Source organism: Cylas formicarius, unplaced genomic scaffold (genome assembly GCF_029955315.1).
Source record: "Cylas formicarius isolate icCylForm1 unplaced genomic scaffold, icCylForm1.1 PGA_scaffold_4__25_contigs__length_36172078, whole genome shotgun sequence".
Lineage (NCBI taxonomy): Eukaryota > Metazoa > Arthropoda > Insecta > Coleoptera > Brentidae > Cylas > Cylas formicarius.
The window spans coordinates 5973532-5988213 of NW_026844334.1; the positions used below are offsets into that span (position 1 = coordinate 5973532).

The 14682-nt window shown below is 35.8% G+C and overlaps 1 protein-coding gene across 1 annotated transcript; it reads right to left on the reverse strand.

Moving 5' to 3' along the window:
- Positions 1 to 317: 317 nt before the first annotated feature.
- Positions 318 to 3103, reverse strand: LOC132701398 (transcription factor ces-2). The gene is made up of 4 exons (XM_060669280.1): positions 2856 to 3103; positions 1341 to 1520; positions 587 to 765; positions 318 to 482 (listed from the first exon to the last, which is right to left on the reverse strand). The coding sequence occupies exons 1-4, from the start codon at positions 2986 to 2988 to the stop codon at positions 318 to 320; spliced, it is 657 nt and encodes a 218-aa protein (XP_060525263.1). The 5' UTR covers positions 2989 to 3103.
- Between the last annotated feature and the right edge of the window lie 11579 nt (positions 3104 to 14682).

Sequence of the window (14682 nt, forward strand, 5' to 3'; positions counted from 1 at the left end):
ATAATTTTGGATTGACGGGCTCAATAGCTTATAGCTTTTAGATGATGGGTGTCTCGCTCTGGTGGCGAGTGGCAAAACTCTCATCGAGTCGGTAAATTAGAACTCGCGCTTGGAACGTCATTCGTTTTATTGATCTTTACATGCGGTATTGGTGCCCTGTGTTGGCGAGTAGTCGAAACTAACATGGTAGATAAAAGAGAATTCTAGCGGTACGCTATGATCATTTTTTAATGTCGAGTACTTCAGAATTGAGTGCTGAGGTTTGACAGTTCCAAAACTATTTTCCAACGGTTTTTCATGGTTTATTAAATTTATAACTAGGATAAACAAATCTGTGACTGCGGTTCCCTCGAAGGCAATTCGAATAAGGCTTTGCGCTGCAGAAGCATTTGACGCAACGACGACGCTTCTTCTCGCAGGGTCAAGACTTGCGCCCTCAGTATTGCGTTTTCGTGTTCCAGCAGGGTGGCTTTCAACGCTATCTGGAAAGAAACTAATATTGCTCTCGCTTTTCAATGACTACGACGTGTTACACTTTGACATTTAAAAGTGAAAACCATTGTTGAGAAAAATATTGCTGTTTTACCTGATCTTCGCGCATTTTCCTGGCGTCTCGGGACTTTTTCGCCGCCTGATTGTTGCGCCGCCTGCGTTCGAAATATTTATCGTCCTTCTGCGCATCGGGTATGGGTTTCTTCACGCTCCTTTGTTTTCGATAACCAGAGCCGCATAATCCGGGCGATAGCAAAACCGGAGTCGAGTTATCTAATGGACAAAAACATTATTTTTCTTCGCTTTTTTCGACGTTCGACGACGGTATAGTCGCCCCAGCATTATAAAAGAGTAATATAATCGTCTCGGACAACAGTTTGCTAATAAACGAAAAAAAAAGTTTGTAGAGAGACGTCTAAGAGCAGAGCCAGACACGCCATATTCCTAGTAGATTCTCCTCAGTTTATCCAGATTGAAATTTAACACAAACGCAGCTAGATTCGTTGCGGATTCCTCCTGCTATAAGTATATCGAGAACTGCTAATCATACAAAAATTACTTCTGGGGACCTTTATTTCAATCTTTTTTTGCGGATTCCCTCCAAAACCAGCATGAAATATCCAAAAAAAAAAGCCACCAAAAGACCAACCAACCTCCTACCATTGTATCATGAAAATTCCTAGTTGTCGTTACACCGTAAAACTAACAAAAATAATCCAATGCAGGTTTAAACGTGCGCACGTTAGATGGCGCTATTCAAAAATAAGTTTAAAATTAATACAAGATATATGGGTAAAAAGGCCAATGTATTTTTTATTACTCTCTGATTATTCTGGGACTGTACTCACCTAGAGAGTCGGCTTCCAGCGGGTGTAAAGTGGGTGGTAAATTTATCAAAGCTGTCGGTGCGAAAATCCCTTTGGTATGTGTGGGTAAAGTGTAAGCGCCACCGGGTGTTCCCTCGACTGCGGGAAATCTCTGACGTTCGTTCTTAGTTATAAAAGTGTCGTTTAGTTTGGGATGCGGATCTGGAATATTTCCTCAAAATAATAAAAGAAAATGCAGTAGGAAACGTTTTTCTTTCAGTTTTCAGCACGTTTTTGCGAAAATATTTTGCTCATATGTTTACGTTCACTTTGTTTATTTAATAGTTTGTATTTATGTCACTAGGGGTCATCGTTAACGCCTGGAAAAATGCATTTCAAAATCGCGAAAAAGTGACAAAAAATGTGTGCTTATAACTATAATGTTTGAAAGAAAGAAGAAGGAAACAGTTCCTCCCTTTTTTGTCATTTTTGAGATAGAATTTCAATCAGATGGCGACATTACCATATATAGCAATGCAATGTTTCAAAAAATGGCAATCAAGTCCCGAGCGTTCGACCTAGTAATTCTCTCAACATCGAAAAGAACATAATTTCTCGCCATAAATTCACACATTCGCATCCTGTAAAACGAAAAGTGATTTTAAAAATATTTGACATATTAGACGCTTCAGGTTACTTATTTTAAATAGAACCTCCGGTATTTGGCTTCATTTTTGGGTGTCTTAAAATTTCCCTAATTTAATTAATTTTTGGTTTTTGGACATTGCCGATATGGTAAACGAAAACGCATGAATTGCCATTTGAAAATCGATATTAAGAGTTGAATTATCGCTTACAGAGTGTCTAAAATCGCGTAATGTGCGCGCCTGGATTTGAAGAAGCCATCGAGAAGCCATCGTCAACAAAATTCAATCATTGATCTCTACTTTGAATGACCAGTACAAGAGTTTCTTAACTCATAAACCAAGAAAATGTCAAACTTGGTCAAAATTAATGCTAACTAGAAAGAACTTTGGGGTTTAAGCGACTTTTGATATGGAAAGAAGAATTAGATCATGTATCACACTATACAATAAGAGGTATCAATGATATATGATATATGATTGGTTGCTATCAAGGCAGACTTGACCATTTTTAAACAATGTGGTTATTGTCGAGAAATCGAATGATAAATTTTTAAACTGAAATACCTCAAAAACGGCTAAATGAAATGTCAAACTATATATTGGAATCAGGAAAAAAGATCTACAGTTTAAGTTAATAATATATGTGGTATTCCATTTAAAAAAATGATGTTCCTGTCATTTTGACAGCTTGCGATCGTCGTTTGTTTTTTTTCTGACATTTGCACAAGACAATAGACCAAAAATCTTCAAACTTTTGGATTTACACTCTTTTTTCTATCTTTCAAAATTACCCCTGTAGGTGGGTGTGAAAATATAATTAATAATCCTGTACATTGCAAATAAGTAAGACATTTCATCTGCTGTCTTCGTTACGGTGTGGCGCGGCCCTTTGAGTGCGTCGCATACGCACCTTGACCAGCGGTCGTCAACAAGTAATTGCAGTTCCTCAACAGACTGTACGCGGAGAAGGTAGACACCGGCAGGAACTGACCGTTGACGAATTCGCAAGCAAAACCGCAACCCGTGCTACCGGACGTATCCATAACGAAAACCCGAAGCCCACAAATTAGACCATCCAACCCGCCTTTGGTAAATACGCAACAAAAACTGAATATGGACAAAGCGTCGTAATAGAATTTCGTCGGCAATCACGTAACATCGTCATTAACCTGGCAACCGTGTGTAACGTTGCTACGACCCGTTACGACACGGTAGGGGGTGTCGGTTGTCGCCTTTTAGCCCGCCCTTCGAGCCCTGCGCACCGAAATCCTCCCGTCCGATTGGTCGATCTTGACGTCGAAAATGATCAGCTTACGGAATTTCTCATCCGCATACTGATAATACTCGCTCGCGTTTTCGAATTCGTATTGACGATTTCTTACAGAAATTATATTAATTAAACTTGGGTGCATAGAAATAGGTCCACTCTAAATTTTTCAATTTAGTGTTGTTTTTTCTAGAAACTCTTCATCTGACGCAAAAAAATATACATGGTATTTGGAAGACAATTTAATATGCCTTAACAATTGAAACGTGTTCATGTAGTAGTTCTAATGATAGTAACAAACTTGTTACCGTATGAAAAGGACTGGATCCTTTGCTAGGTGCCCTGAAACAGAAAGAAGCCGAATTACAACGGCTCGTGATGACCGCTTTATTGTATCAACAATAATAAGAAATCGTCATCTTTATGGGGTTCAAAAATTACCTGACCCCAAAAACAACTGCAATGCGTTCAAAACTTAGTTTTTGTTTATTGGCAAACACGCCTACGCCTTCAGGGGTCATTGGACCAATGTGGTTCTGTTCTGTTCTCAGATGAGACCAGAATATGCGTTTTTGATAGTGATTAACGAAAAAAAATTTACCGAAGACCAAGATATGGGGTGCAATTTGTATGGATGCACCCTGTTTTCATCCGGTCGTGGTCAAGGGACACGAGGTTTAACGGGCGTTAGGTACATCGAGGATACTTTATCAGATCACTTGGTACCTTGTGTCGACTACATTGGAGAAGATTTCAATTTTATGCATGACAATGCTATGAGCACATCGCAAGGATCGTGTAAGATTCCAGAAGCCGGTTTTCGAGTTATGGACTGGCCAGCATGCAGTCCCGACCTCAATCCGATCGAACATTTATGGGATAAGCTAAAACGGAGAATTCAAGCTAGACTTCTTTCCCCAACCTAGATCCCAGAGCTTGTTGTTGCAGTAGAGGAAGAGTAGCTCAACATTCGTCAAGAAACAATAGCGATTTTGATTAGACCTATGCCTAATCCAGTAAGAGATGTTCTAGGGCAAGAGGGGGTCATACCCATTATTAAAAATATAAAAAAAATAAGTATTTGTTTTTAGTAATCAAAAAAAGTTAATTTGACTCGTGCAGTTATTTTACTATGCTGAACCTAAAAAGCAGATATAAATTTTAATCAATTTAAACTCGCATTAAAGCATATGAAATTGTCTTTTAAACAGCTTTTTTTTATCTGATCAGTAATTTCATAAAAAAAAGAAATTGAAGTCAAAAGTGCACCATGGGCCGGTTTCTATGCATTTGTAATATAATATATAATAATTACAGTAATTCACCAACTATTGTTATGTGTAAATTGTGTAATCAAATCCGCATGCTTAAATCTAAACTAAAAATTCTGTAAATCTGTTGTGTTTGTAAATAAATAAATAAATAAAAATGAATACAATTGTGAAAAACAGATCCGTATTGTCATGTCCGAAAAAAATTTTGAATAGTCCGCACCTTGACAAAGCTATGTAGAAAAAGGTACTAAAATATGACATAATTCAAAAATTCATTTGGTCCGAATTGTGTTTCTTATTTTACCTATTTTAAGCTATTAAAAAAATAGAAAAAGACATTGTATCAATAGTGAAGATTTACAGGTTAGTGAAAAAATCAATGGCACAAAATAAAGGTTAAGAATAGGTTAAGAATGCAGGTTGTTTATCTTGAAACAAAATTGTCGATATGGCGTGTGCAGGTGCGGCTTTTAAGTAGATAAAATTGGAGTCTCCCCACCCGTGAGATCTGTCACGTGTTCGTCTGATCGTCGTGATCAATCGTGAAAATTAAAGAACACCTGCCGTGCAGATATCTACTTCTTCGCATGTTTAAAATCGCTAAACAGTGATAAATAATAAAAGCAAACAAAAATAATCTTCACTCAAATAAAAAAAAGGAATGGTGGTGTATTTCTATCGATTCGAACCCAACTTCTTTATGGGACTAAAAATTCAAATTGACAAAATTTGTATTAATTTTCTATTCTATTTATTTGTTTACTTAAAATTATTATTTTCATGTACTTAAATAAGTCAGATGCGAATGGATTATTTATTAGTTATGATTTTTATTGATTAAAAAAAATATTTGACTAAAATAAGACAATAGGAATAATAAAAGAATATAAATATCTTATCTAAAGTTTCTTTGTTTCTTTGTTCTTTCCGTAATTATATAAATCCAAGAATACGAGAGTTGTAATAACATATTGTTTGTTTAGTCCCCTTGTAAGTGGGAAGTAAGACTTTGTAATTTGGCAAATAATAAGTTACTTATATCGCGTATACTTATTATTTAATTTAGATATAAAGGAGCGACACTCTGTAACCGACTTTTTATTAATTTTTATATTCAAAGCTGGCAGATTTTAATTTCCATTTAAAAAGTATCTTAAAATAGAACAATTTCCTTTTTTAATGTTGAGTTTATTTCTGTCTACAACCCATATTTCTTATTTTTAATTTATTTAGATATTTTATTTATTTCGCATATGGGAATGATAACAAATGACAGTAAGTAATGTAGGACCTTTAAACTATTAATGCAAGATTAATTATTAGTTTTAGTAATTTAAACTTCTCCTTGTATTTCGTGTAATGATTTCCAATGTATTTATATCGCCTATATTTTATTATTTAGATATAAAGGATCGACATTGTGTAACCGACTTTTCATTTAATTTTTATATTCGAAGCTGGCAGATTTTCATTTCCATTTAAAAAGCAACTTAAAAAAATAGAACAATTTCCTTTTTCAATGGTGATTTTATTTCTATCGATATTTCTTATTTTTAATTTATTTTTTTATTTTATTTATTCGCAAATGGAAATAAGAACAAATAACAGTAAACAATGCGCAATATCTGCACAAAATGTAGGATCTTCGAACCATTAATTCATCTTCTAGCAACTAATTTTTAATAAAATGCAAATAGATCAATGTTTTAATAATATTTAAATTAATAGAAAAGCAAAAAATAACTTTTTTTATTTTTATTTTATTTTTTAGGTTACCAGTAATTATAGTTGAATTATTTTTGAGTAAGGTTTTTCTGTGTTTGTTACTTTTAGTTGTGGTTTATAAAACATTTTCCTATTTAAATGTGTACAACCCTATTTGTAAAAAGTATAACAGTTTAGCATCAAACATATTTGATTCGTAGAAGATCCTGTTCTTTTTAATTTTTGAAAAGTACTTCCGCAAAATTTCAACTTCTCTCATTTTTTATGTCACCATTTGCGAAAATGTTTTGTTTCTAATAATCGTGCGTTTTAAATATAAAACGGCGCTTTCAAATAGTCGGTTTCGTGCGAAGCATACCGAACCAATAATCATTCGAATAAAAATCCGTGTCGCTCGGCGATATTATAAAAACATTTCCTACTTTTTGAATAAATTATAAAGATCACATGTTGAGCGGCTTTAATAAACGGTCACCTCGCACTGCTACGATTATTATTCGTATGTGGATAATAAGGCTCGGAGGGGATACCGTAATTTATGAATAAATTTAAAAAGAAAAACTGGTCAAATGCGAGAGTATTTCATTTGCTGCAAACGCGCCGACCTCGTTGCGTATTTCTTGGTCTATTGCGAAATCTCGACCAATCGCGTCGTCTCGTTAAAGATGAAGAGGACGCACTGAGAAGGTGGAGTCTCGCAATCCTATTCGCTACTCCAAAAAGATCGTTTTTTGTCACTCCAGTCACACCAATCGTTTTATATTCGATGGAGACATTGCATTAACGAATATTATTCAATACTTATATTCATGTAGACTGACATTTTCGTTCATTAGGGTAGGTAATCTGTAGTAACTAATACCAAGAAAATAACGTAAGTTACTAAGTACGATTTTTCACTAAATAAAATTTTTGAGGAAGGCCACATAATAAATTGGTTTTCTAAGACCCTAATGTAACTGCTCTACTAAATGGAAGAATCACTGGAATATGTCTTCTTCATGTGGATTTCATTAGTTTCCGTTTTGCTGAGGTCATCTAGTGAGGCAGATTTGTAAATCCAGATCGTTCTTTGAAATAACTTTCAATTTTCCTTTTCAGCTACGAGGATGCACTAATAAATGCTTAACGCTTAAATCTGACCTCAACCTCAACAACATTTCAAAATGTATTCACGATATGATTATGTATAATGAATTGAAAATATAGCACCAAAAGTATAAAAAATACTATTCTGTAGACATTTTGAGCTATGCTCCATTTCTTAATACAAGAGATTTATGAATCATTAATTAACTGTCAAACTTGGAGGTCAGTTGACCTACCTGTGCCTTAGTGTTGAAAATTATAATTATAATTACATTCTGGTAGTTCTTGAAAACTGCGCTTTTTAAAACGGTGCTAGCGTTTCAATCAAAACTAACCGAAGAGTATCATGAAGAGATGAATACTGAGGTTTTTGAAAAGTGCTTCTAGCAAATGCTAGAGTTTATACCTCCCGAGCCTATTATGGTCATGGATAATGTCAGTACTACTCAAAAACATTCGAAAAAATACCACGAAAAAAAAAATGACATCAGTCATTGGTTAACTTTAAATCAAAAGCAATTGCTGAAAAAAGGATCTACTGGAGATTTGAATAAACTTCTTTGCACGACAAAATCGCTTCAGAACGAAATATTACGGTCCTTCCGCCATATCACTGTGAATTAAACCCCATAGAATTGGTATGGGCGCAAGTAAAAGAGAGAATAAAGACAGTGGATTGTGAGAAATGGAGAAAATGCTTGAATACTCGGAATATGATGACAAATTTACAAATGAAATTGGTTTTATAGTAGATTTATTATTTTTTCTATTCCCATCTGTAAAATACCTAAAAACGCACCGATCTAGCGTGCGGGAAGCGTCGCTTTACCACGTCAGTTTCGTTTCCCACGAATCCGAGCCACTTCGGACATTTCCGGGATTTTACCGCGCGGGTTTGGGAACAATCGGATGTTTTCGGAGATATTTCTCACGCTTTCAATTTTGACGTTTGACAATTCTGACAGTCATGTCAGTGAATGTATTAGTGTTTTGCGAAAATGTACCCAAAAACTAACGGTCGTAGAAAAAGTATATTATGCAAAAAGTGCGATAAACGGCATTTGAATCGCGAATTTTTCCTTTCGGTATAGAGAGCGAGGAATTCGTTAGAGTGGATTAATACGTAGCTTTGTATGGAGACCTAATAGTACAACAAATTTTGTTCGTAATACGGAGTTTTGCGTTATACAGAGTTTCGCTATAGCGAGTTTTCACTGTGGATATATTACGTAGTTATTCATAAAATGCGTTTCAACCGTATACTGTGAGAATTAAAATTTTTCATACTACAATTAGCAGATTATCCCCCCCCCCCCTCCAACGCAACGCAGAACACGTTCTATCGTTCTACCTATCGTCATTTATTGTTATTGTATCTGACTTTCGACCTTTTTCCAATGATCAATGTAATCAACCGTCCGGCGATAATCAATCGAGCACTAATGACCATTCGTTTCGTGAAACGTCCCCCCTGAGGCCATTAGTCGAAGACGCATTAGAGTAATCCGGCGATAATAAAACTTTGCGCTCGTTTTGAGCGCGTAACGCGGAGTCATAAGCCGTGGGAAAATATCGAGCAATGACAGATGACGACGGGGCGACACGTAAAACCCGCACGACGACGCGTCGTCTATTATAAAATCAAGCCGCCTGCGACAATTGGTTTCGTGGATCAAACACGACGGCATTCCGCGTTTCGCTGGTCGGTTGCGACCCGGCAAAAATTAGTTTTATTCTGTGGACGACTACGTCACGCGAAATGTTTAATTTGCCAGTTTTTTGACTAATAAATCTGAATTTCCAAAGAAAACTTTCGAATTTCTGATTTATGCCAGAATTTCTGAAAAACAAGCCAGATTTTCTGAAAAATAACTCAATTTCTATAAATCTCTAGTAAGGGACATTGCAAATCGAATCGAAGCTAAGTTAATCTAAAACCTATATTTTTGAATTTAACGGACAAAATGAATGTATAGGTCGTTTTGGTTCACGAAATTTGAGCATGGTCAGCATTGATAGCTATTTAACAACTGCTGCGATGCGAGTGCCTCAGGGTTCCGTCCTGGGACCGTTTTTCTTTTTCTCTATATTAATTGTATTTTTGATTGTGTCGCTGCAAACTTCGCATGCGATGGCGTTATGTCTTCTCAATAAAAGATGATGAATAACTGAAAGCCAAAATAAATGCAAATGTCGATACATTATTCAAGTGGTTCTGCCAAAATTCTGTGCACTTAAACACAACCAATACAAATTATATCTGGTTTCAAAACCGCCAACAAAGAAACTTATTCCTGGTTTAAAAGAACTCTTAAGGGTGGAGAGTACAAAGTACAAAATCGATCGTCTTTTCTTTTAGAAAAGATTATTATTCACAGCAAAGCAGATAAGGATGACTTATAGCTACTTTTATCAGCGGTAACAGACCATTGGCAGCAACAAATGGTTCTACGCTTAAATAAAAAGAAAAGAGCAAAAATAAAATCAAAGCTAATACCTTAACATTAACCTTAACCTTAATACAACAACAAATGATTCTACGCTTAAATAAAAAGAAAACAGCAAAACCAAAATCATAACTAATACCTCAACAGATATCAGCGCAAATGGAGAAATATTGGAAAGAAAAACTCAAGAAATCAAAAACCGAATAGAGCAAGCAAGAACTTCTTTTAAGAACATGCAAAATATGTTAACCAAAGGAGCCTTAAGAATTCTTTTAAGAATTACGTCGCTATGTCGGGAGTTTTTTGCCTACGTAATGAGAAATAAAAAGTATGAATTGCTCCATATAATACATGCATGCAAGAAAAACTAGAGGGAAAACATGGTCCTGGTCGTCGAAGAACGTTTTGGCTCAAAAATCTTCGTCAGTGGTAGATCATGCGACTGCTCGCCACTGTTCTGGGAGGACACGGCACTTGAAGAAGAAGAACGCTTGGGGGTCTTTTTCACGGCAGAAGCATGCTCGGCATGAGACAGAACGAGTCATGCCGGCATCACTTTAAGAGCAGACATGGCATTGGCTTGTAATCTTGTTCTCGACTGTGGACAGAAGGAAGAATTTAATGGGAGTAAAAATATATAATCTGATCGACTGACTACTGAAATAAAACACCAAGAGAAACACCAAGACATTTAAAATCAAACTAAACGACAAAAACTGGATGAGTTGTATTCTTTTTTGTCATGTTTGACTTTTTCGAAAAATCGAATTCTACGTTTTATTGTATTATCAAGTCTTTTTAATCGCACTTATTGTTTATCTTTGTTATATTTTACATTGTGTTTGTTAGTTTCAACGCCAAGCTGCCACAAAACGCGAATTTAAATACCAGGTTAACTCCTTGACTTTATAAACTTCAAGCGAACCGAAAAAGAAACGAAAAAGCCTAATGCATAACATGCGAAAAATCAAAAACTGTTGATTTGAAGTTAAGTTTTATTTATCAAGTTTATTTTGCGTGTTCATACAACCCTCGACAATTGCATCAAAGGCCTTTGCATTCACCCAAAGTCACAGTGTGGTGTGCAATTTCCTCAGCTGGAATTATTGGTCCCTGGTTTTTTGAGGAAAATGAGGTTACAGTGTCAGTGAATTCGGACCGGTATGTAAACATGCTACAGAATTTTTTTTTCCCACGGCTAGAAGAGTTGGATTTGGGGGACACTTGGTTCCAACAAGACGGTGCAACAGCACACACTTCAAGAGCATCGATGGCTGTTTTGAGGGAACACTTTCCAGAGCGCCTTATCTCAATTAGAGGCGATTTGGAATGGCCGGCACGCTCTCCCGATCTGTCCCCTTGTGATTTTTTTCTATGGGGTTTTTTGAAATCCCTGGTTTATGTGAACCGTCCAAGAACCCTACAAGATTTGAAGACCAACATCGAAGAAGAAATTGCCAACATAACACCAGCTATGCTAACAAGAGTCATGACAAACGCCAGATATCGGTTTACGCAATGTATGGAGAATGAGGGACGTCACCTAACAGATTTGATCTTCAAAACAATGTAAATAAAAACTTTAGACATGTACCTACATTATAAAAAATAAATAAAGATTTTCCGATGCACACAATAGTTTTTATTGAGTTTTGAAAAAAGGAAGTTATGCTGCCGCACCCTGTATAATTACCGTTATCGCTTCAGGGGTCAAATGAAAAACTTGAGAGACTTTTTCTATCATTGAACGAAAAGTTCAGATTTTCACGAAATTATATATTTTGACATGACAATTGTTTCGACAACACCGTGTCTTAATCAAATTTGATAACGGCGATATATAATTTCGTGAAAATCTGAACTTTTAGTACTTTTTCTATCGCAGACAGAATTTACTTATCTGGGTACGCGATTGAGCAATTTCGGTAAATCCTAAATGGGAAATTAATTATATTGACTCAGGCTGTTGACAGTGTTATTTGGTAACCCCGAAAGTCATTACACAATTTGTACAAGACAAATAATAGAATTGCTTATCGCGCCCTCGGATTGCTACCGATAGTCGCGTGTGGTATAGCAAATTACTGTCCTCTTACAGTGATACCTAGCCTTCGTCACGTTACCACCTCGAACAAAATATATATTAAAGGTTAAACATTAACATAGAGAGGAAGACTATGGGAGATGATTCTCAACAAGTTTGCTTTCGCAATCTCGTCGCTGCGAGAGGCGATTACTCCGCGCTAGGTGCTACGCAGTCTACAAAGCCGCTACGCGGCATCGTATTTCGAAGAAGCCGCTTCGCGGCTTCTTGTTCTAAAGAGATGCATTGTTTTACTCTCGTGGTGCTACGGACCACTATGGAACTTTCGCAAAATCTATGTAATTTTATCTTGTGTGGACCCTATATAAACTAACTTTCACTGTCGCCGAGATTCAAAACCATGGCAAACTTTGGTAAATATAAAAAAAATTACCATTCATAGCAACAATATCTTTATTCAAATATCTCGCGTACCCTGTATAATAGACAAGAACTGTAAATCAGAAAATTGTAGTTTTCGACCCAGTATACGATACGGTTTAAACCAAATTATCTTATCTTTTTGACGTTTTTCATTTGGTACTAATAATTTACACAAAAACGGAAATTTTCAGGATTTTTTAGAATTTTTGGGCAAAAACAGCACACCCTGTATATAATTTAAACAATGTCCGAAATAGAGGTTATAGCCCTGAATTTCCCACGTTTCCTGGTGAATAAATTTTTCCAATGGAGTAAATACTTTTCGAGAAAATAATTATTTTCTAAAACTCTGCTGCACGAGGTAATAGGAATACAAAAATTATAGCTCTCGATTTGGTCTATAAAACTGTTTAACCAATTAGCCATATTTTTTACCAATTTTATTTATGGCAAATAATTTCCTCTGGAAAAGAACAATTTTCAGGGTCTTTTAGATTTTTGTCTATAATTGAAAAACCCTCTATATACATTTCTTAATAAAGCACGGAATAAATGGGACACCCTGTACAATAAGTATATATCTTAAATAGAAAAGTTTTAGGTGTTTATATGGGATATATGACCATGTAAGAGAAATTGACAACTGAAATGAAGCCCTTCTAGTTATGGTCAATTACCTTTATAGGAAGACTCCAATTTTTAGTTTTTTGCGAATTCCGGCCACACCCTGTACATTTTTGAAAATTGTAAAGAATAGGAATTTACTGCACCCGAATCTGTTCGTTCAATAAATGACTTTTTTCTTGGACGGTTGTAAAAGCGATTTTAATTTTTTTTTGAAATACTTCCCGACTCCCCAGTCCCCCCAGTTTAATAGGTTCCGTCACGGAGCCAAACTGCATATTTGTTAGAAAATTGAAGTCGATTGCTTCAAATTTCGCTTACTTTGCGATGTTCAGAAAACAGTCGAAAATGGAAAAAAAGAGATGGCCGTCGATGTTTGGACCGCGGTCATTTTCATATATCTTGTGCACCACATGGACTGTTAAAAAGGAGCAAAGTTGGGACCGTCTAGCAGAAGTCGTTATTGTCGCAAATGTCCTGTAACAGCGAACGGAGAACGGACAGACAAAAAAAAATTTTTTTTCGACGCTGATCATTTCTGTGCCAATACCGAGATATAAAATTTTTATACGAGCGTAGATGCTTGCGCAAAAAATGAATTTCAAAGCAAGAGAAAAGGAACGTTGAGACATGCGTACGCTCAAATAGCATGAAATAGAAAAATTAATTAGAACTAGATCGTAACAAACCTCTTAAAATCAGAGATGGCAAATCATGCCCCCAGAAAATTCTTAGCCTGTCAAAAATATAGACCTACGGAAATAGAGCAATTAACAGAGTAATAATGGCACAAAAAAGTGGAGAAACCAAACAACCTACATACAAGAGAAATGTCGCGAAAGCCGCGGGAAGCTACAAACTTCTAGGGGACAACTATGGAATTATTATAATCGATAAAAAATAAAAGGCCAAACTTGAATTTCTGAAGAAAACATAGAGAGATGAGGTTGAAGGAGCTATAAAACCCATGAAAGAAAATAAGACACTTAGAGAGATCTCTCTTAGCTTCTAAAGCTCCTTCAGGAACGAGGGAAAAACTAGTGGGTATACAGGAAGTATATTCACTACATGGGAAGAAGCGCAGCTGTTCAGATTATCCCTAATTTGGTATTATTAATACCATTGGTTAGTTGTGAAGGTTCACACATAACTCCATAAATAAGACTGCGATGTAGCTATATTAGCGAATACTAACTGTGATGGTGTTGCACAGAATAAGAAAAGATCAGCAGAATACAAAGACTAGAAAGCTCGAGCGCTTAGGTCACATAAAGCGAATTGAACAACGTTATGATCTCTTACGGCTGGTTCTATAAGGGAAAGTCTTGGGACGGAGAGGACCTGCCAGTAGTCAGGATCTCCTGACTAAAAAATTAAGGACTTGGTTAAATCCATCCCAGGAATGTTTCAATGTTGATCATATAGCGAAAGAAAATGTAAAGAAAGTTTTATGCTCTATTAATTCCCAAAAGGATTTTAAATATAAAATTTTATATTTTTAAAATCATGCCCCACTTTTTGCTGTACACTGAATCCATCTTAACTGGTAAATATCCCAAATCGTGCTCGTTTTGAAGTTCGGTGATAAGAGTTGTTTGATTGTATTTGGAGCGATTCTTCTGTATTGTTATTATTGAACCGAATCAGCACGGATTTTTTCGTAAAAGATAAATGTTAACTAATTTGGTACCCTTTATTTAACCAGTGAGTGACAATATAGAGCAGGAGTTCTAGACTTATGTCGTTTACACCAATTTCTCCAAAATTGTAAGGACGATCTCAGTATGTTGTTGTAACTTGGTTACAATTAAAGAGTACAAATATAACGTTCGGGGCTATATCAT

What these genes read in the sequence shown, in the direction of transcription:
- LOC132701398 (XM_060669280.1), bottom strand. Translation starts at nt 2,988, where the DNA reads ATGGATACGTCCGGTAGCACGGGTTGCGGTTTTGCTTGCGAATTCGTC. An exon ending in GTTGACGACCGCTGGTCAAG is followed by an intron (nt 1,521 to 2,855) that starts GTGCGTATGCGA and finishes GAAATATTCCAG; the next exon opens with ATCCGCATCCCAAACTAAAC. An exon ending in GCTGGAAGCCGACTCTCTAG is followed by an intron (nt 766 to 1,340) that starts GTGAGTACAGTC and finishes TTTGTCCATTAG; the next exon opens with ATAACTCGACTCCGGTTTTG.